Genomic DNA, 22,291 nt, shown 5'->3' on the forward strand with positions numbered 1-22,291 from the left:
TAATTAACACATATGATGTTGTGGTTTAAGGAGAGTTATGTGCTGGAACTATTTCTAGACGAACAACGTGCTTGGCATAGTGATCATACGCAGCTTCCTGGAATCTTATCATCACAGTAAGGTTGCCAGTTTTGGTACCACTCTGCCTTTACAGAGACCAAAACCTGTGCTCACCTACCAAATTTGGCAACCCGTCCTATTCCAAGAGAGGCTGTCGAGAAGCACTGGACAGAGAGGTAAACTGTTGTTTGTCAAGAAACAGTTTCAGCACATATATCTCCCTAAAATCAGAAATTGCTTTTGTACATTTCTGTTTGTGTACAGATTAAACAAATGAACCCCACTGTTTGATCGATTCAAGACAGTTTAAGAGTTGTTGGTGGGTTTATTTGAGACAGGGCCAAAAACAGGGCCTAACATGTCCTTGCTTCAGCTCCAAACTTAAGACATTTCTTTCTCGTCGCACTCTGGTTAAGAAAGCAAATAAGCTTCTTTTGACTATAGGGACAAAAGTTGTGATTTCTACGAAAACAGACAGCTCACTAGGAAGTGTGAAGTGTGAGGTTGAGAATACATATATGCATGTAACCATGTTTCACACAGAGCAGGTTGACAGTCCTTTGCTGTCTGATGATTCTTAGTGACTCAAACAGTACGAGTTGTAAGTCTGAGATCCTTTGACATTTCCATCCTCTGCCACACAACTTGTTTACAGGAAGGTGGAGGACCTCCAATTCAGAGTAGAGGAGGAATGCATCACCAAAGGAGACCTGGAGGTATGTATCAGCATTATTATTACCTAAAAACTGTATTTATAATTGAATGTACTGTATATGCTCTTTTATACTAATGTCCAGTGTATCCTTTATCATGGACATGGATAATAATGTCATTGGAAAGATGACATGGAGCCCAAAAGCGTATTTTGTGGGAGAGTATGAGCATGTTAACATTTCCTGTAGACCAGAGGAGTTCAGATGAGGAGCTCAGTGATGATTCAGCAGGGAACATGATCTGGACTCACTACGGTTGATGGACAGCTTCCGCCAGTCACTACACTGCCCACTTACTTAAGGAATACAGATATTTCATGAAAAACAAGTTTTCAGTTGCAGCATATTTGGGGGCAAAAGTCAAACAAAATGCAAGTATTTAAAAACCATGAATAAATGGCTTACTTCAATAAAGGCGTGATTTGTACCTAATTTTTAAGCTATGCAGAAAAGTCTGAAATCCATTAGAAAAGGTACCCTATCTTCCCGCCTCCTGTATGTTCTTTGAGAAAGAACCTGAATGGAAGGTAAATGTAATTTGTTCACTTTTGAATATGCTCTTGGCTGTATTTAGCCTACAAATGCATGCACAAACTCCCTAGTATGGTGACAGGAGTATTCACACTAGCCTTAAATACATCCTTTAGACCAAAAAGCTCAAGACACCTCATGTAAAAGACGTCGGGGGGCAGCTCTATTTCTTCCTTCGTCCTCTCATGTTGGATTGAGGGCAGACTGGAAGCTACAGTGACTCTCTCTCCTCTCGTTACTTCTTCACATCATGTTGATCATGTTAGTTCATTTTTTTTTATGTTTTTAAGTAAAATTCTGGCTAAATCTTACACATTGTGCCTTTAAAAATTGGTCACAAATATAAACTTTCAATTTAAAAAACATAATAATAATAATAATAATAAATAACATTCCAACTGTAGTTTGTAGTAAACGTTATTTCAACAGGAGTAAATTCTGTAGTGCATTTATTAGGGACTTTTTTCAACCACAGATTAATACCCATTTGATGCTGTTGCGAGTATTGCTGTAGCAACAGGACTCAAAATAAACTACAGTGCCCCTGGTCATGGTAATGAAAGAACATGTCCCAGTGCAACACTGTGGCTCACTGATGTGTTTTTAATAGTTTTTGGACAACAATGGAGCTCTGTGGCTCAGAGGTCTAAGCTATATCAGACACTGTACGATCAATTTATTGTTACCTTATCTTTTTAATCATAACCATCCCTCAGTGTGCAGATCGGTATTCGACAGAAATGTCAATTAAATGAGAAATCACATTATCAATTTTTAATTAGCTAATAATCTTAAGTGAGAATAAATGTTACAGTTTAATTAAATGTAAAGTCGGTGAATGTTCAGCACATCTTTAAACCAGTTGGTTATTTTTACCATAAAAACACTATATCATGGAGGGCTTTCAGTACAAAGTACAATCTGCAAAGCTTACACATGACGGATGTGTTGCAGAGTTGTCCCTCCCTGGTGCATCTTAACTGCCAGATAAATGTCACTTCCAAGCCTGAAATTGAACTGACCTAAATCTCCGCAAGTCTTCTCATCTTATGATCAACTCATTTCAGAGTCTATACTGTTTCAGTGCCGCTGTCTACAAAGCTACCCTCTTATCATATGTTGACTGCTGTTCTGATCTTTATCATTCCCCTTGGATCTTTATGGGTCTCTTTGCCTTGGAGTCTTTTTTTTCTTCTTCTTTTCTATCACTCTTTTGTTCCTCTGTGTCTCTCTCTTTGTCTCTCTCTGTAGCATCAGACGAAATTGGAACACGCCCATATTCGTCAGCTTCAGCAGAACCTGCTCCTCGAAAAGTCGAGAGTAGAGTCGCTCCAGAAAGAATTAGACAAGAGGAGGGTAAAAAGCACGAGCCCTCTGCCTGTAGCCACTGTCCTGTGTGGTTCTGTTTGCTTTTTCTTTGTTGATAGTAACATAACTCACAAGCTGCACAGGTTAAATTCACACTCCGCCTGTCTTTGGTGTCAAACTAGAGATATGTCAATAATAATTATTTAAAACCAATACACATACAAGTATAGTGGTCAATCTGACCTGCAATCTCAGTTTTGATCTGGGCTTTATTTTCTAAACAAACAGAGGAAGAAAAGGCCTTTTGCACACGTAGACAACACAAACAGCTATGGGTGTAACATGGAACCCACAACTACACTGAGGTATACAAAACATGCAGAGCGACAGATACAAACATACAAAAGCCTTCCTTTTCTTGCCATTAATAAGTTTTACAGATACATTTCTGCATTTTTACAGGCAAGGAAGTAGAAAGGTTATGTTTAATGCCACAACGTGAAGTGAAAGTATCCATACTGTAAAGTTTGAATCGTTGGAAATATTGCTAAAACTGTGGATCAGTGTCTGTGCTGATACAACAGATACTATTCTACATATCTGTATATCAGTGAACCTTTAATTAGGGCTGCACATAACAATTAATTTCATTGTCGATTATTTTCTCAATTAGCCGACTAGTTGTTTGGTTGTAAGAATGTGAGGAAATGGTGATAAGTGTTTCCCAAAGCCCAAGATGACTTTCTCAAATGTCTTGTTTTGTCAACAAGCAGTAAGTATTCACATTAAAGAAGCTGAAATCTGAGAATAATTGAATAGAGAAAGAAAATACTTGTCAATATTAAAATCCAGCAGTTTAAACAATAAGACTGGTGTTATTCTGTAGTTTCATTACTCACTCAAATCCCATGAAAAAAGGCTTAATAATTTACTGAAACAGCTGGGGTAGTAGTAGTGCATTTGTAGGGGACTATTTTCAGCGGCGGTTGCCTACACGGTCAGTGTGCTAGTGAGTTTTTACAGCACTGACTATGACAATAATCTACAGTGGGTGTGTTCATGGAAATGAAGGAACATGGCATCTAGTGTGGCTCTTTTTATGTGTTTTTAATAATTTTTGGACAACAATGGTGCTCGATAGCGCAGAGGAATAGATATCAGACTTTTGATACACAGATCCTATGTGTTAGTGGGATCATTGTTGGTTTTGGTCTTTTCATAGGATCTGTTGAAATAATCATCTTTAAAAATAATTGAAATATGTTGGTATGTAAAGGTGTCCCACTGTTCTTTCTCAATATAATTAGCCCCAGATATGAATATGCCATTGATGGATGATTACTTTTACCTTGTACGAAGGTAGAAATGAGAAATCACATAACCACATTCGCAGATTGACTTTATCTGCTCCGTCTTCTCCTTCATTCCTTCATTCATGAATCACAGTAATAATGCTCCTCGCTGCTGAGCCAGAGCTTCCCCCGAGACAATCGCCTCGATAGGAAACACAATGTCAGCTGCTTCAGCTTTTCACATGTCTTCTGTTGCAGTAGGTGGTGTTAATGTGCTTTTAAATTGTGATTGATTGATTTATTTTAATCATTTATTTAAAGGTTGGCTTGGATCAGTTGCCAGCTGCACTTTCAGATGTCAGGACATAACATCTTTCCATTGTTTTGAGGGAACGTAGTGGATTAATCTCTCCAAGCTCCGTTCTAATTTTTTAAGCAGTTATGTGATTAGTAACACATGAGAAATTGATTCATCACTGATTCTTAGCTTAATGTTTCAAGACAAATCATTGTGGTACTGCCCGTTTATCATCAGTAGTTGAGTGTAGCAAAGGACGTCCTTTACCCCACTTTGACATGCAGTGCTGCACTTCAGAGAGAAAGCCTCTTCAATAATAGACCATAGAATCACAAATCAAACCGCACAAGCTTGTGCTTTCAATTTTCAGGCATCAAAAGACAACAAAGTCAGGTCAAGTCAGTTTTATTTATATAACACAATATCACAAATCACAATTTGCCTCAAGGGGCTCTGACAAACAAAACACTGGAAACGCTGGATTCCTATATGCAGTAAGGTCTGCTTCTGCCAACAGGGAAGATGCACTCATGATGCAGTATCCTTGAGGTTGGGTAAGAGAACCAAGGTGAAAAAAAGATTTGATCTTGTTTTGGCTTTGATCCGCTGCTGAGCTATCTCAATTCTTGACTTCAAATCGACTTCAGATGCTGTCAAGGACATTAACCTTGCATAGACTCTCTTTACTCTCTTTGCTCCTGAGTTATGCTGTAATCTGAATGCTATCCAGGCAACATGTTTGATCTGAATCAACTAGTAAGGTGAGGTCTTATAGATTGTTTTCCCAGATGGTTAAAATTAACATCATCTGTGCACTGTGCAGCAGGTCCTCTTTCTTAATCTTTGTTTTGTTTTAATTGGATACAAGTGTGTAGAGGATTTTTGCAGATATGTGTGTGTTTTGTGTGTGCGCACTGTCACCATGTGGAGGTTTGCTGTTGGCTTTATTATATTTGCTTGGCTGCTTCTAGATGATCAGAGAATGGCTGTGCTCTCCTCTCATCTTTCACTTCTTTGCACATACAGTGAGCTGCACAAATGTTTGGACAGTGATACATTGATCGTTTGGCTCCTTAATTTTATTACTTTGGATAGAAATGACTTTAAAATTTAAGTGTGGACTGTCAGCTTTGATATGATGACAGCAGTATCATAAAATGAGTATAATGGTTTGTTTGGACTTTTGATGTTCTGTGAAATTCAAACCCCTAGTGGCGCCAGTACTTTGGTTGTACCACTCTAAACTAATGAGCAACTATAGCTTTTGCCAGCTAGAGAAGGGAGACTAGAATCCAACAGTAAGATTCGAAATGGGCAATTAGACGACTTAAAGCTGCTCTTATCAATATTTTTCTGTTGCCAGTGGATTAATGAATATGTGTAATGTGTACATTGTTGCTCATAGTGACAAACCCACAGAGAATTATCACATGACTGTCGTTTTTCCCTCAGCTCAACTGAGCCTTTTAGCACCTTTAAGGTAATTGCTTTGACTTTCTGTCTAGCAAAATCAGCCCTACTTATCCTTGTTTACAGTAAAAGCAGGCAGCTGTTTTCAGAGAAAAAGCTCTGACAAACCTAGTGTACGCTACCTGCCCAGCCCCAAACAGCAGATCAACAAAGCAACTAGCTGGTAAACATAGGGACGCATTTGGTAGCTAAAGAGACAGATTTTTCCTTCAGGAGTTGGTGAGGACCCAAAACAGAGCTAAAAGTGGGTGAATATTGGAATTACATTAATCAGGTGTCCAGAAACACGACAGCAAATAAATGCTAATGTTGTTCTGTGGCTGCTCAATGTGTCAGTAATCAATTGTTTGCCAACACATTAGCAAGTTGATAATTTATGAGATGTTTTGTTTTCCAAAAGTGGCCAAAAAATCTATTAATGCAGCTTTAAGGTCTTTAAAAGTGCCCCAAAAGTATTTTTAAAAACGTTGATATTTTATTTCCACATGGTTCTTTCTATGATTTCTAACACAGTTTTAGATCTGTCCCATTTACCATATGTTCATGGAACTGTCACAAAAAGAAGAGCATAGATAATCTTCCTGTGGGTGTAGCCTCAGTTACATTCATGTTGCAAGAGTGAAAAATCCTCTTAGCCTGTACGTTATAACTGTCAACTCTGATGCTCTCTGCAGGGCAGTGAGTTCTCTGTTTAACAATTACCACCTTTTATCTTATTTATTTAATATGTACAAAAAGATAAAGGTACAAGTTGACAAATTGTGGTTTTAGGGGGAGTTAAGAATCAATTTCAAACATAAGAATTTTTCCATGAATATTTCAAACACATTCTACATAAAATCTGCATAAATGCTGATGTGCTCTGGGAAATCTGGCTGCTAGAAAACAAATAGCTGTCTTTGTATAATTGTGTATCTAAGGAGTACAACAGGAAGCCAAAATGTTACACAATTTGTCACTGTCCACATACGTAATGGAATTTGCTTGTATTGTATATTCACTGGAATGCACCGTCTCCAATCTTTGCAAGGACCTTCAGGGGTTTCCCTCTGATTTCCTTTTTCCTGAAGCCTGATTTCTGCTCTTAAAGTCACCTTTTCTTTGGAATGACATCATTCTGTTGCAGGCTCTTCCACCTGTTACAGTAATAAGGTCATTCTTTCGAAAGGCTGACATCTTTCTGCACTCATCAGAAAAAAACTTTCAGTACCAGTGACGGACAGTGTTTCTTTTCAACAGCAAACCACAGTTGAAGAGCAGAGTCGTATCATGCAGTTGGAGGAGGAGCTCCACCTCAGGAGAGCTGAGGTTGAGAACCTCCAGGCTCAACTCAGAGGATCTGACCCAAGCTTGCCGCGAGTCAACAACAGCGAGGCTGCTCCCGGGTCCGAGACCCAGCCGGAGACCCTCCTCCTGCATGAGCGGCTGGTGTCGGTGAGCCGCGAGCACTACAAGGAGAGCAGCGAGCTTAAAGAGAAGTACGATACGGCATTAGCAGCAAGCCAGCGGGAGATAGAGTCGCTGAAGGCCATGGTGGAAAGTAAGAACCAGGACATCAGTGAGATGAAGCAGAAAGTTCAACAGGCCACCAAGGAAAATATGGAAATGATGGACACCTGGAAGGTATTCTGCTAGATTCTTTTTAACCCAATGCAAACTGTTCAATGAACTTTAGCAAGAGCAGTGGGGTCACTTCAGTGGAGCTCTGTAAATTACCCAGTTATGAAAGTATCTATGCTGAACTGCTAAGAGGTTTTAAAGGCAGAAAGCAGAAAGTTTGAATTCATCTTTTCAAAATTTAAATACAATATTGCTTCTCACTTCCCTCTGCAGGCAAAATATGACACTTTAGTGAGCGACCACCAGCGTTCCTTGGAGGAACTGAAGGCCACATTGAGTAGTGATCATTCTACGCCAGCAGGCCAAGAGCAGGACGCCCAGGAGCTGAGAGCCACTCTGGAGGGCCTTAAGATGGAGCACCAGCTGGAGATGGAGAATCTCAAGGCCAAACATAAGATTGAAGCTGCCATTCTGACCAAGGAACGTGAAGACCTCTGCGCTCGTCTTCAGGAGGCCAAAGATCAGCTGGCTGGGGGCAACCAGACATGGAGGACTGAGGTAGAGGCCAAAAGCAGCAAGCAGGCCCTGGAGGAGGCTACTGAGAAACAACAGAAGGCAGAGCAGAGGCTGGCGGAGATGGAGAAGTTACAAGTGGAGCAGGACAAAAGCACAGGGGAGCTGCGAGAGAGGCTGGAGCTGTCAGAGAAGAAGATGATGGACTACCAGGCTCTGCAGAAGGCTCAGGCAGAGAGCCGAGAGGAGATCCAGAAACTGGAGGAGAAGCTGAGGGTGACTGCGAACCAGCTCCAGGCCATCCAGACAGACCGCTACACATCCCATGATGCAAATGTGAGTAGCTGAGGAGAAGTGAGAAGCACCTATTTTGATTATTGGCATGCTGTCATTGCTTTGATTTAAGTTCAACTCTCTTGACACTTAATTCTTTTTCAGGTGATAGAGGATAATGAAATTTCAGATGAGAAGATGAAGCTAAAACAGAATATCGAAGGTATCAGCATCCATTTATTTTAATGCTAAATAAAATTTCATAAGAACAAACTATTCATACATATTCTGCTCCGTGTTATTACTTCCCAAAGTAATAAGACTAAGTGAAAATATTATTTTTCTTGAAGCATTGTTAAAACTCCTTTACAGTTCTGTATAGATTTTATATTACTTTATAAGTTGCTGATCATAATGTCCATTTATGCACGAATGGGCTGGAGAGAAATGCACAATTCTGTCCTCTTCAATTTTTCAACTGCAAGCCATTTAAACAGGAAATTTGCTTTCTGGCGGAGAGTTAGATGAAAACATTGATATCACTCTCATAATCTGTCCGTTAAAAATGAGGCTACAGTATTGCTAGAGATTTACTCACTCTAAATTCAGGAGGAGAACCACATTTCTCAAAAAACCTGTAGTACCCCTTGTCTTGCATGTTACAGAGCTCTCCCTGCTCCAACACAGCTGATTCAAATTATCAACTCACGGAACTCCTGAAGCTGCTTGTCAACAAGTTGATCAGAAATACCAAAGAGCAATTATTCTCATCTCTTAAGTATAGACAGTTTATTTCCTGACCAACAGTCTTAGTATTTGGAAAAAATCAAAAACAAGCTACCGCACACTGTAATGATTTTACTATTTTCATAGATTCATAGATAATATATAACTTTAAATCTACAGAACGCACCTTACAGACTGAGTTACATTTCCTGCATCAACGCATTTATTGTGGTTTCTTGAACATTGCATTCTCCAAGCAAGACACTTACCGTTGTGTTGTTTTTCTTCAGAAACAATGGAGAAGTTGATGAAAAGGGAAAAGGAGGTCTCAACTCTCACTTCCCAGGTTGAAGCCCTCAAATCCCAGATTGGAGGTAAATGTCAACGTCCAAGAGCAGTCAGCGACCTTTTCCAAGCTCTCGTGTCTTTTTTCCGATTTTCATCTCTGCAGAGAGATGATGTCTTTTCCACACACAATAACAGTGCTAATAAAAACATGTACTTTTGTGTGGAAATTGTGGTGTCACATTTTCCTCACAATGTTAAAACAGGGCTAAGTTTGCTATTGGCATATTGTCATTTCCTGCCAAACCAATTAGGGTTTTGGTAGACATATTCCATGTAACAGACAAGCACCTTAGAGAACATTTAGATAATGACCTTCATTAGCGTCATTCTGTCAGAGTTGTTCTCTCTGTACGTCTGTGCGCTGTCGCTGTATGTGTCGTGACTGCAGCCTTTACTTCATTTTCATACCAGTCATGCTGAGATCACTGTGCGGTGGATAGTGTTCATCTTCACCGTTACATTCTTTGATCATTGCTGAGAAATCTGTCAACTGGCTGTCTTTTGAAAAACTTTAAGTTCCATCACATCAAAAGGACCCAAAACACACTTCATGTACTTTACATAATCAAACTGACACACTTTGAAGAATAGGTTGTAAATAATTTACAAAGAGAAAAAGAACAATATCAGGCAAAAAGTGAAGAATTGTTTCATTACTCTACAATGTGACTGTTTTTTAATAAAACTACATTTGAATGTTCTGATAATTGAGTTTTACAGACTGTAGACCTCATCTGCATGGCTAACATTCTTCAAATGTAAGTGATGGGGGACAAAAACGCTTATGTGAAGCTTCAGCAGTCTGACTAAGACAAATCAAGTGGATTCTTTTCCTATTTTTCCCTCGATAGGGATTGTTTGCTGAGCTGCAGTGGAAGAATAGTAAACACAAAGAGGGGATTTCACACTAAAAAGACTTGATTTAGCTAAGTCAGACTGCTGAAGCCTCATTATCTTCAGAGAAACTTTAGAATACTTTTTTGCACAAAACGAGGACTGTAGATTTTGTTCTTCATCACTTGCAAAAGAAGAACATTAGGAAGGAATCTATTGATGACCAGTATGAACAGGATGAACGATTACAGCTTGCAAAACCAGTGTTCATATGGGCACCTGAATATTGAGGAAATTGTGAGCCTATCCTTTAAAGTAAAGTGGTACCGAAAGGTCCATTATTAGTGTATGTGCACTGAAGGCTACCTTTTGCACGACGATTGGCTTCTAAACTAGTTATATATATTATATATATTATAATCCTGCTTGTACATACAAAGCTTAAACTCAGATTTAAGGCGAGTGCAGAGAAACGTTCCTCCTTCAGCAGATGAACGTGAAAACAGCCTTCTAGTGTCAATCTCTGCACATCATCCTGCACATAGAAGCTAAAACCAATTTTTGAGTGGAGGATCAATATATTTGTATATTTTAAACAGTTAATGAATGATTGACAGTATAAAATAGCTGTAATAATTTTTAATGACATACTGTTGCACACATAAATAAGTCCTTACAGTGTGTTTTAAAACATTTAATAATTGTTTATTCTCATGTACAGATTATTCACAGGGGAGTTAAAAACTGTTTATAAATGAATTCAAAAATAATGAATCTATGTTGTGCTTGAGTTACTTACTAGAATTCTTCCAGAGCTCTCAGCCACATCGTGTGGCTTTCATCAGCAGATTGAGTTTGCTCAGTTGTCACGGAAAATGAAGAATAAATAATAAATATAGTTATAACATGACAAACATCAATGTAACACATAGGCCTATAACAAATAAACGCTTCCTATTTCATATTCGTATATGGTTACAGCTGTTTACATAAACGCTTAAAAATGTTACTTTTTACTACTTCATAGTGTGTCAACAATTTATTTGGTGTCCTTATATATGATAACATGATACATACTAAATAAGGTTAAAATAATTAATTATTATTAAATTCACAGCAAAAACTTGCTTCCTCTTTCTCTCGCACCAGCACTGGAGGGAAAAGTTCGCTCAGGGGAGAAGAAAGTCGAAGCCCTGGCCAAGGAGAAGATGTGTGTGGAGGCAGAGCTTGAGTCCATGACAAAGAAGTCCCACGATGCCTCTGGGCAGCTGGTCAACATCAGCCAGGAGCTGCTGAGGAAAGAGAGGTAGGGACACAAGGCTGTGCTGATTTTACCATCTGCCTGAACGCTTACCGGGAAAGGGGAGTGAAAAATTATATCTCGGCACATGCAGACGTGATGCACAAAAATACATCATATTATCAATTTGATAATGGACAGATACTGGGAACCCACAGTCAATGAGATATTGACTTTGTCTTACGCATTGCCAACTTGAACAGTATAATTTGAATCATACTATTTAATTTTGTAATATTTCATCTGGATAAAACCTTTATTAGTTATTAGCTACGCCAGGAGCCACATTACTATCAGCAGCATCTACAGCAAGAGGTTTTATTTTCCACTGCTGCCTGTGGTGCAGTAAATAACAATACACAGTGGTGCAGTTAGGACACTTTTTGTTGTGAGAGTTCTGTTAATTATAAAAGTACCAGCGTTTGTTGCATTTAAACTTGTGAGCAAGTTTATAATATAATAAACTTTTTTGTGATGGGCACTCTATGAATTAAGAACAAAGTGCCTCACAGAGACAAAGTTTAAATAGAATTTCAGTTTCCAGCACAGGTGGTAATGAAAATTCAGGGAGTTGAAGTCCTGACTCACTTAACTTTCATTTTAAACGTTGTTGTCCCACAAGGGAAATATGTTCTGTACATATACTTTGCAGTAAAAAAATATAGTAAAACATATTGTAAAAGAGTAATAAAAAATGTTTTACTTTATAAACATATCCTGAGATTCAGCATCACAGAGAACCTGACATGGTCACTTCTCCACGCTGGTGATGAAAGGTCAAAAACTATTGTATTTCTTGAGAAAACTAAAGAAGGCTAAATTCCTGTGCCAAGTTCTTGTCAGCAGAGGAGCAATAGAAAGCATCCTCACTGGAAACATCTCTAACTGACATGGGATGTGCACGTACCACGACCAGAGGGCTCTGCAGCGGGTGATTAAAACTGCTTTAAGATCATTGGTACCCATCTACCGAGCATCAGTGATATCGGTGAGGTGAGGTGCCTACGCAGAGCCCAAAGGATACTAAAGGACAGTACCCACCCAGCCACAGCCTGTTCACCCTGCTGCCTTCTGGGAAGAGATATACACCGAATATAGTTGATTTCAGTTTACCATTTTTAAAATACTTTTTTTATATTATTGTAAATTGTCTGCTACATAGCAGAAGAACAAACTCAATTTCACCTGTTGTAATGTGACAAATAAATCTACCATGTACCTATATTCCGAAAGGTGACCTCAGCAGATTTAGGCCTCTAGTTTCACAGCGGTAAATTGGCGCTAACTCGTTATGAATGCACTTACACTGTTTATGTGAGATAACTTTTTAGTAGCACCTGTAGAGGGCGCCTCCCTATATATACTGAATAAAATTATAAATGCAACACTTTTGTTTTTGTCCCCATTCATCATGAGCTAAACTCAAAGATCTAAGATTTTCTCTATGTGCACAAAAGGCCTATTTCTCTCAAATATTGTTCACAAAACTGTCAAAATCTGTGTTAGTGAGCACTTCTCCTTTGCCGAGATAATCCATCCACTTCACAGGTGTGGCATATCAAGATGCTGATCAGACAGCATGGGTATTGGACAGGTGTGCCTTAGGTTGGCCACAATAAAAGGCCACTCGAAAATGGGATCCGGGGGATCCGGAAACCAGTCAGTATCTGGTGTGACCACTATTTGCCTCATGCAGTGCAACACATCGCATAGAGTTCATCAGGTTGTTGATTGTGGCCTGTAGAACGTTGGTCAACTCCTCTTCAATGGCTGTGCGAAATTGCAGTCAGGCCGAGACCCCGATGAGGACGACGTGCATGCAGATGAGCTTCCCTGAGACGGTTCCTGACAGTTTGTGCAGAAATTCTTTGGTTATGCAAACCGATTGAGGTGAAGATGCTGGATGTGGAGGTCCTGGGCTGGTGTGGTTAAACGTGTTATGCGGTTGTGAGGCTGGTTGGATGTACTACCAAATTCACTGAAACGCCTTTAGAGACGGCTTATGGTAGAGAAATGAACTTTCAAGAAACAGGCAACGGCTCTGGTGGACGTTCCTGCGCTCAGCATGCCAATTGCCCGCTCCCTCAAAACTTGCGACATCTGTGGCATTGTGCTGTGTGATGGAACTGCACATTTTCGAGTGGCCTTTTATTGCGGCCAGCCTAAGGTACACCTTTGCAAGACAGCGTGGCTATTACTACTATCTTTGCAAATACTGCCACTGGTCTTTGCTGAACCACACTGACATGAAGCTAGAGGCCCAAATCTTTGCGTCTATTCCTCTTGAGTTTAGGGAGCAGCCAGCAGAGGGAAACGTCAAATCCCTGCCAGACGACCACTTCTCCCAGATTGCATAGTATTGACAAAATCTCTCAAGTCCAGTTTTGTTGCTTCAGCTCAAGCTCCCAAATCTGGCTGCATTCAGTAAAATTCTAACTGAAAAACTAACTGAAAAGAGACAGTTGTCACAATATCACTGCAGACGTGCAAGGCTTTATTAAACAGGGTCCTGCCCTGTCCACACACATTTAAATTCAGACAATGCATTTTTCTGAAGTGCTGGAGGAACTCTACAGATTGGTCTAATTGTATTACGTTATTGGCAATGTTACATTATGCAGTTCTTACATTATTGATGGTTATGATGTTAGTAACTGCTACAAGGCACTAAAAATAAGTGCCTCTGGCGATAGCAGAATATCTGTCTGTGCATCATCTCGGCAGCAATTATGTTGTATGCAATAAATGTATATACCACCCGTTGAAAAAATCATTGGGTGTCCCCTTGAGTCAGTGTTATTGGATGGTAGCATCATTACCTTAATGTTCTTGCTGCTATTTCACTGACATTCTGTTTAGGAAAACAAATACATTACAATACATTGCTTCAAGAACACTGAACATTGTTACACTCTTTTATCTTTAGAATTTGACAAGATGATTCAAGAAAGGCAATCAAGAGAAAGTCACGTGGTGGAATTATGATTTTAAGAAGCAAACAATAATGCAGACCAATATAACTCTCTGTGTCACTTAAAAACACTAAAAGACTCCGACAGACAAAAATCAGCCACATTAAGTCATGAGCACACAGGTTCTTGGTAATTTCATGGTCAGATAGGCAGCTGTGAAGCAGCATTGACATATTATCACCTTATAAACCTGACATGGCGAATACTTACTTATTTACACGGCCTTTAAGTTACACATAGTCATTTCATGCATTGTTGAAAAATATTGATTAGCGCAGCTTGAAAAGATGCTCATACAACTTCAGCACAAAGGCAAGGCACATTTATTTGTATAGCACATTTCAACAATTCAAAGTGCTTTACATTAAATGTAAAAGCAACATAGGGAAATATAAAAAAAATACATTGAAATACAATTTTTAAAAGAGTTAAATAGAAAATATAAACAGGATAAAAGAGGACAGTAAAAGACAGTGCAGTGTAAGATATTAATCTACAGCCTTAAATTTGATTTCTTTAAAGGCAGTGGTAAAAAGTCTGAAGTTTCTGAGATTCTGAATGCTGTGTCAGTTTCTGACACAGCATTCAGAAACTGAATGCTGTGTTTAGTTTTAATTCTGGGGACAGAAAGCAGACCTGCCCCAGACGACCTGAGAGGTCTGGATGGTTCATAATCAAGCAGAAGATCAGAAATATACTGTACTTTGGCCCTAAAACATTCAGTTCTTTATAAACCAACAGCAGTATTTTGAAATCAATTCTTTGTCAGGACTCAGTCTTAGTGAGGACTCAGGAATCAGCTGCAGCTGTCAGATCAATTTTTTAGAAAGACAAAGAGAAACATCTGGCTTGAAGGGTTTCTTATAAAAAACAACTGTCATGTGTGAGGTGCAAAAATGAATATACAGCACTACACTTTAAATAAGGGCAGATGGTAAAGAAGATACCATTTTCACTGGTCACTGAAAAAAGTTGCCCACTGTGTATGTGATTTTATAATGGTATTACTGAGACTAGTATGCTGGCTAACAGCCAAATACTAGTTTATGCCAATTAAAGACAGTTTGACATGTACAGAGATGAGGCTGCCTTCACAATCCCACTGGGCAGAATGGCTAAGATATTATTCACAAAATGGGCTGGTAAGCTTTTAAATGATAATGACCTTTTGTGCAAGGTCTAAGCAGATGTACGACTCATATAATCCTTGACAGAAATATTGCACTGATTCTCTATCATTATTGCACTCAGGAGCAATTTCATAGCAAGTCAGGGCAGTACTGTTGGCCAAAAAAACCACCTAGTGGGTGTTGGTTCTGTTTTGTCAGTATTACCAAACACTCAAGGTTTCTTTGTTTGTTATTCCCATATTTTGTCTATGTTTTTCCAGGAGTCTGAATGAACTGAGGGTGTTACTCCTGGGAGCACATCGCCATTCACGGGACATGGAGAAGGACCTGCACAAGGCCGAGTGGAAAGTCAAGGAGCAGAAACTTCAGGATGACATCAAGACCCTGCGTGAAAAATTGCTTCTATTGGTGAGAAGGAAGGACTTTATGATTTTAGCTAATGCTGTCAGTCATTATCAGTTTTTGAGACATTTATTTCCGTTCTTTCCCATTCTAGAAATGTCGCTTATCGCTAACTCCCCAACAAGTATGATGTAACTTGCACAAATGAGTTAAGGCCTATCAAGGGGAGATTGTTGTCAAAGAGCCTTATATGAGTTGGGGAACAAGTCTTACTGGACAGTTAGCTTTGGCCATCACTTCTCTACTGACTCTCGGGCGACTCAATTCAGTAGGACTAATAATCACATGCTAAGCTAAGCTAATCACCGCCTGTCTCCAGCTTCACAAAGAGTAATATCGATCTAACTCTCTGCAAGAAAGGTCCAACTATTCCTTTAACCTTCTCTACGTAAAGGAGTCCCTTTGAAGCGTAATATAAGCTCCAAAAAAGCAGGCTCCTACATATCGCATAATGCAACTGAATAGCATCTTTTTTTGTTAGATATACCCTGCCTGATGAGCACCCATGTCTTTCTACTCACCTATAATTTGAACATACGTAGTCTCATGACATCACCAGGCTGATGACATCACCAGGGTTATTTTTTGCATAGAAGACTTCTTACAACTGGATGAGTGATACTAACCATGATGACAAAACTAACATTGATGTGTAAAATTGGTGAAGTTTTCCTATAAAAACTTACTGCCAAAGAAATTATATAATATCAAAATGTTCCTTTAAACTGTATCTATGTACTGTGCTAGTGATATTGGATAGATATAGTGATATTTACCGTATATTCTGTTCCAACTGAGATGCTCCTTGAGAGGGACATGAAAATGTACTCTTAATATGTGAATAGTATATAATAATATTTTTAATCACATACACTACAGCATGATATGCATGAATTAACAGGAGGCATTGGCTATTATCTTCCTTCCTTGTGTGGGTTTTAGGGTCAGGAACGGTCTTCACCTGATCACAGGCGGTACTCCATGCTGGACCCCTCGGCCGTGGACTCTGAGGTGAGCCGCCTCCGTCAGCGGCTGCTGAGCACTGAGGACGCCCTGAGGAACGCCTTGGAACACAACCAGCAAGTCGACCAGCTGGTCCAGGCCATGCGCAGGCATCCAGATAAAAGCCCGGTAAATTTACAAAGAAACCTCACTTTCATATTTAACTAGGAAAAGAATGAAAATAATTTTTTTGTCAGTACCCACATGAGACCAGATGAAAGGATGCTTGTAGATATGGAAAAACTAAGACATAGGGCTTTTAATGTCAGCTTTAAAGGATTAAAACATTAGAAAAGAGGTCTGCAGCATAGAGATTAAATATTTTAATGTGTGCTGTATATCAGAGACAAATCGTTTTTGAGACATTTTGGGAAATACACTTATTTGCTTTCTTGCAAAGGGTAAAATGCACATTTTACTCTCTGCAGAATTTATACCACTCTCTTGTCTGTGCAGCAAATATGATGCTACTGCTAGTTAGCTTAGCTTAGCACAAAGACTGAAACAGGGGGAAACGGCTAATGTAGCTTTGTCCAAAGGACAAAATATCAGAATCATAATCAGAAGGAGCTTTATTGCCAAGTAGAGTTAGTAATATCCTCTTACCAGCACCTCTAAAGCTTAAGCTATTTTCCTGTACACACATGAGAGTAGTATCAGTCTTCTCATGTAACTCAAGAAAGAAAGTGTATTCCAAAAATGTCATAGTAGTCCGTTAATTTCACTTACAGTACAGCTAAATCATGTCCAGAATGGGACTACATTGACAGTTTGTCTTTTTCAGGTGCATGGTGCAAATTCAGCCAATGGAATTCATCATCAGGAGTCAGACAGTCCTCGAGATGTTGGTATTCTTATATTGTATTTCAAATCATTATGGATGTGGTGGTATCTTCACCTTTCAGTGCTAAGACATCTTGTGTTTGGCTTTTCAGGAACAACACTGATATGAGCAGAAGAGATGAGACTGAACTGGGTACATCTTAAAGAAAAGCTCCTCCGACGTTTCTCCTGATCCTGCGATGGACGTCCGAAGAACATTTCAGTTTACAGTTAATACCAAAACAGCAAATCTCTATCTCGAGTGAATTTATGTGTTGTTGCAGAAAGCACCTATTAGCCAATCATGAAGAAGTACTATAAAATATAAACAGGAAACGGGACATGGACATGAGATATTATCGGTACAACTCCTGAGTACATTACAGTATGGCAACTTTTGATGCTTTACAGTAGTTAGAAATTTTGAATCTACAAGTTGCCTGGAACTCTGTGACAATTCAGAATTTCGATCCGGAAGACAAAACGGCTGATGGACAACGATGAGAAGAAAGAAGTACTGGGTGTCGGTCACTTTGTTTGTTTTATTTATTACTTTTACTTCCTCAGCTTTGTAATAATCCTCTTGGGTGAGCCGTCTTGGCCAGTGATAGTCAGAGCATCTCTGCAAGGATGACACCGATTATGTTTTAGTGGGTTTGGCTCATTTGTCACCATACTTAATACCTGATGAGAGAATTGGTAGCAAAGTCATTACAGTTACCTCTGTCCAGTGTGCCTCCGGCTTTAGTGTACAATAAGATATGTAATTGTAGGTGACCGTTATTTGGACTCCACCCTTCTTGGCTGTGATTAGGTTTAATCCATTTGTGTTATAATGGATTCCAATGGTGGCTGTTTTTTTTGTTGTAAAAAGGTTTAAAGACTCCACAAAAACTCCCACAACATAATCCACTTCTTCGATTTTCATCAATGTGCTGAGTCGCAATTTTTATTCACCAAGATACAGCAAAATACTCTGTGTCTCAATTCTCACAGAAAACACACTTTTGAGACTGTAAAAGACAGATCTGAAGTGGTCCGATTAGTTTTTTGTGTTTATTGACTGAAAATTGATGTCTTTATCATTTATGAAGTCAGTTTCAAAAAGTGTGCAAGACCCTGTGCTGTCTGGTTAACATCAAGAGCAAGTTACAGTACTCTATAAGTATCCTGAATACATTTTATACTCTCTGAAATCCATATCAGGAATAAATTAGAATCTTTAAGTAAGCAATCAAGCACAACACAAAGCAGAGTGTTCTAAGCAGCACAGCCTAGACCTGCTCTAAATTAAAAGTGCCCTGAGATAACTCCTGTTATGATTTGGTGCTATATAAATAAAATTTAATTGGACCTCCCTGCCATCCTTTGAGTGCATTACCACACTTGTTAAACTGTTGAACTATGTTTGAGGTGTTCGAACACAGCAAATTGCACAAACAATTATTTCTGTGCCAGTGACATAACATGAATCGCCCATGATGCCACTATGTGTTCTAAATTATCAACGAGGAGAGAGTTTTATTTGTTACAGGGCTGACAGGGATGAATTCAACCAACCAATTCTCTCTTCAGTTATTGGGTAAGGCGAGTTTCCTATAAAGTAGTCCTTTTTAGCCATCGCACATCAGGGGGCTCCCTGGCTTAATGAGTTAATGAACCTGGGAGGTTCTGCTGAATTCAGCTCTAAGTTATGTTACTGTATGTTTATAGACTGAATATAGTGAATTATTCCAGACTTTTGCGTTCTCTTAAACTCAGTCTGACCCTGTACCAATACACCTCTTATCCTATCAGTAATGATCAGCTATTTCATTTAATCAGTAATGATCAGCTATTTCATTTACAGTGGACTATGTATCAGTACAGACTCTATCCATGCACTAGTATTAATTAATTATATATGGTACATGATCGCAGCCCTATTTGATGCTCATTTGAGCCCATTTTGATGCTGTATCAAAATGTCCCTGGATTACTTTGCTGACCTTTTGTTAAGTAGGGGCTACTGAAGGGTAGTCACAGCAGCTAAAACCCAAACAATGGATGTAAGATGTTACACTCAATCTTCCCCAGGTTGACAACATCTGGATTTCATTTGCAAAAATGTGATCAATTTGAATAGAAATTATACTTTAAGTCTTCCAAGTATTGTTTTATCCATCTGTCAACTAAACAAGGAGATCCTGTTTGTAGTTGGTCATAGGTTGATTTGCTTTGCAGGAGACATTACACAGAGGTGAGTGGTATGGAAAGCTTGGAAGATTGTCTCCTAAGCAAAAAACATGCAGGGCAGGTGCTGGTCAGCTAAGATAAAATCTAAATTTTCCATTGGATATTGTATATGGCCTTTTCAGCTCGAGGGTTCATACCCTTTGGATTATTGCTGCAATGGTTTCAGAGATTGAGTCATTAAATATTAACAATGTGGGCAAGGGCTGGTTGTGTTTTATTTCACACTATTTCATACTTGCGCCACGTCGGTATGTTTGTTTCTGAGGGCAAAGCACAGAAGGTAGGTATGTTTGTACAGAGCTGATTCAAAGTGGTTTCAGAATGTCATGCCACTAAGAGACTGGTGGTTTGGGGGATTCTGCCAGCAATCATAACCATTTATCCATTCCTCTGCCAAACTCACACACATAAGATAACAAAAACCCTGTTGTAAATCATATGCTGATCTTAGGCAAATATTTGATATGTCAAACAGAAGGGGGGGGCAATCATTCCTTAATGTGGAAAAAGGGTCAAGCTCCTTCATGGTGAAGATGAATCATCTACTGCATGTTTATTTACAATCTTTGGATTTCAGACCTCCACATATATCACTTTTACTTGTTGGCCTTGGCAAATGTCAGGTCTTATCCACACGTCCAATGTTTTTTTTGCCAGAGGGCAGGTTGGTTATGCTCTCTGACATTTGAATAAATACGTGATTACTGATTTGCAGAAGCAAGCAAAAAGTACAGCGTGTGTGAAGCACACGAACAAATCAAATCTTTGCTCTTGGTAAAACACAATTTAACTTAATATTTCATACTGGTTTGGGAGTTGGTTGCATTGGTGCAAAAGTAACTTAAACTAATCATATTACAGTGTAATAGTGGAGTATCTACATGATTTGTAATTGGGTTTACGAAAAATAGTTTCTCTTTAAATTTATTATAAGATACCCCTGTCCCTTTCCCTTAGGATATGACCTTTACCCTATATGAAACAAACATGCTATTTTAGGCAATCACAAGAGCTATGACATAACTGTCCTGGCCAGAAGATACAAGTAGCTGCTATATATCCACTTTGGACAAATCCTAAAACTAATTTCTTTATTGTACTACTATCACATCCAACCACCTTCATGCAGCCTATGCGGGATTTCTTAAAGCAAAACTGACAGTGTGAAGTTGCAGCCATGTGACAGACAGTGATTTCAACAGTCTAATATAATAAATAATCGCACTAGGACTATTTCCTTTCCATGTAAATGTTGCTCCCTGAGGGTTTTTCCAGAGGTTCCTCCGTTAATCCTGTATGTAAATTGCAGCCAATAGATGCTGTTGTTGAGTTGGGCTGGGATTAGCAGGAGGCGAATGAGTTTCAATTTTACTGGATTACAGAACAAAGAAAGGAGAAAGGGACACCCTGCTCTGTTAAGGGAAAACAGAAATAAACTTGGAATAAATACACAAATAATAGACTATAAAACGTGCGATCGAAGTCAACATTGTGATGTTCGGGATTACGATGTTTTAGCAGACGGCACAGCTACATTGTGGATGGGAATTGTGAGCGTTTCTGATGGATTAAAACGGGGGAATAAACCTATTCCGGGATTGACAGCAGCAACAAGGCTATTTAATCGCTAATTAAGGTGAGATTTCGCTGTCTCTTTTTATATTCATGAACAGTTATATAGTGTGTTTTCATGGAGCGTGTTGCTTTTTGTGCCTGTACATTTAGGAATTACAGATTATAACCTAATTTCTGCACTGGGGGAGGAGATGAAAGGAAAGTGCTAGCACTAGCTAGCAAGAGGGCTAACGCAGCGGAGCTAACGAGTTAAAGCTAGCTAGCTCAACGTTATTATGATACCGTTAGCTAATTAGCCAGCGTTGATTAGGAAGACAGATGCTAAGTAGCGTAGAAAGGTTGTTGTTAGTGAGCAGTTAAATCACGCTAGAGGGACGCCTCCCTGTAACCTTGCGAGTGGAGTGCTAGCCTATATTTATGATTGGGATACAGCGTCTGTCTGCTTGCTAAATTATCCCCCCCTCCCCGTATATCGCTATCACTGATAAGGTTACCGAGCTGGTTACAACAAAGCCAGCTAGCTCAAGCAGCAAGTGCAAAACGAGAGATGGAAACACAGCGTTTATAACTTCAGCAAACAATTTGAATATATAAAGCTTTAACTAAGAAAGAAGCTGCCTGGCGGAGTTAATTCCAACCGTGTTGCTCTGTATTATTAAAATGCAGGAAACTTAAACAATAGATCACTAACGTTGATTGATAGTCTTGTACTAAAAAGCAGCCCGGTTGGAAGAGTGTGACGAACTAAAAACACTAACCACATAAGCGTGAAAGCAAACACGAACTTAGATAACGTAAAACTCAACGTGTTTGGACTTTGGCGTGTCTTTTTCTGAAGCTAGACAACGTTAGACGAGTGCTGCTTTCTTTTCTTTCTGCTCTCAGCTGTCTGGTTGTAGTTGGCAACAAGAAGCGTCAAAGTTTTGT

General features: G+C 39.2%; 2 protein-coding genes across 6 annotated transcripts in view; both read left to right on the forward strand.

Moving 5' to 3' along the window:
* Window positions 1-19,984, forward strand: part of clip2 (CAP-GLY domain containing linker protein 2) — a 42,211-nt gene extending 22,227 nt beyond the window's left edge. The window contains exons 8-18 of one of the 3 annotated variants that reach the window (XM_046040418.1): window positions 716-776; window positions 4,720-4,770; window positions 6,912-7,295; window positions 7,506-8,081; window positions 8,184-8,241; window positions 9,035-9,118; window positions 11,076-11,232; window positions 15,589-15,736; window positions 16,673-16,861; window positions 17,517-17,580; window positions 17,668-19,984. In XM_046040418.1, the coding sequence (XP_045896374.1) occupies window positions 716-776; window positions 4,720-4,770; window positions 6,912-7,295; window positions 7,506-8,081; window positions 8,184-8,241; window positions 9,035-9,118; window positions 11,076-11,232; window positions 15,589-15,736; window positions 16,673-16,861; window positions 17,517-17,580; window positions 17,668-17,684 (1,789 nt within the window). In that variant the 3' untranslated portion in view covers window positions 17,685-19,984. The remainder of the gene's footprint in view (window positions 1-715; window positions 777-4,719; window positions 4,771-6,911; window positions 7,296-7,505; window positions 8,082-8,183; window positions 8,242-9,034; window positions 9,119-11,075; window positions 11,233-15,588; window positions 15,737-16,672; window positions 16,862-17,516; window positions 17,581-17,667) is intronic. The other 2 variants (XM_046040419.1, XM_046040420.1) reach the window with 2 other exon arrangements.
* Window positions 19,985-21,117: 1,133 nt separating this feature from the next.
* The window catches only part of gtf2ird1 (GTF2I repeat domain containing 1), a 38,017-nt gene continuing 36,843 nt past the window's right edge, over window positions 21,118-22,291 (forward strand). Inside the window, exon 1 of one of the 3 annotated variants that reach the window (XM_046040179.1) lies at window positions 21,118-21,425. The gene's annotated coding sequence lies outside the window, so the exon portion shown is untranslated. The remainder of the gene's footprint in view (window positions 21,426-22,291) is intronic. The other 2 variants (XM_046040176.1, XM_046040178.1) reach the window with 2 other exon arrangements.

Source organism: Micropterus dolomieu, linkage group LG23 (genome assembly GCF_021292245.1).
Source record: "Micropterus dolomieu isolate WLL.071019.BEF.003 ecotype Adirondacks linkage group LG23, ASM2129224v1, whole genome shotgun sequence".
In the NCBI taxonomy this organism is placed as follows: domain Eukaryota; kingdom Metazoa; phylum Chordata; class Actinopteri; order Centrarchiformes; family Centrarchidae; genus Micropterus; species Micropterus dolomieu.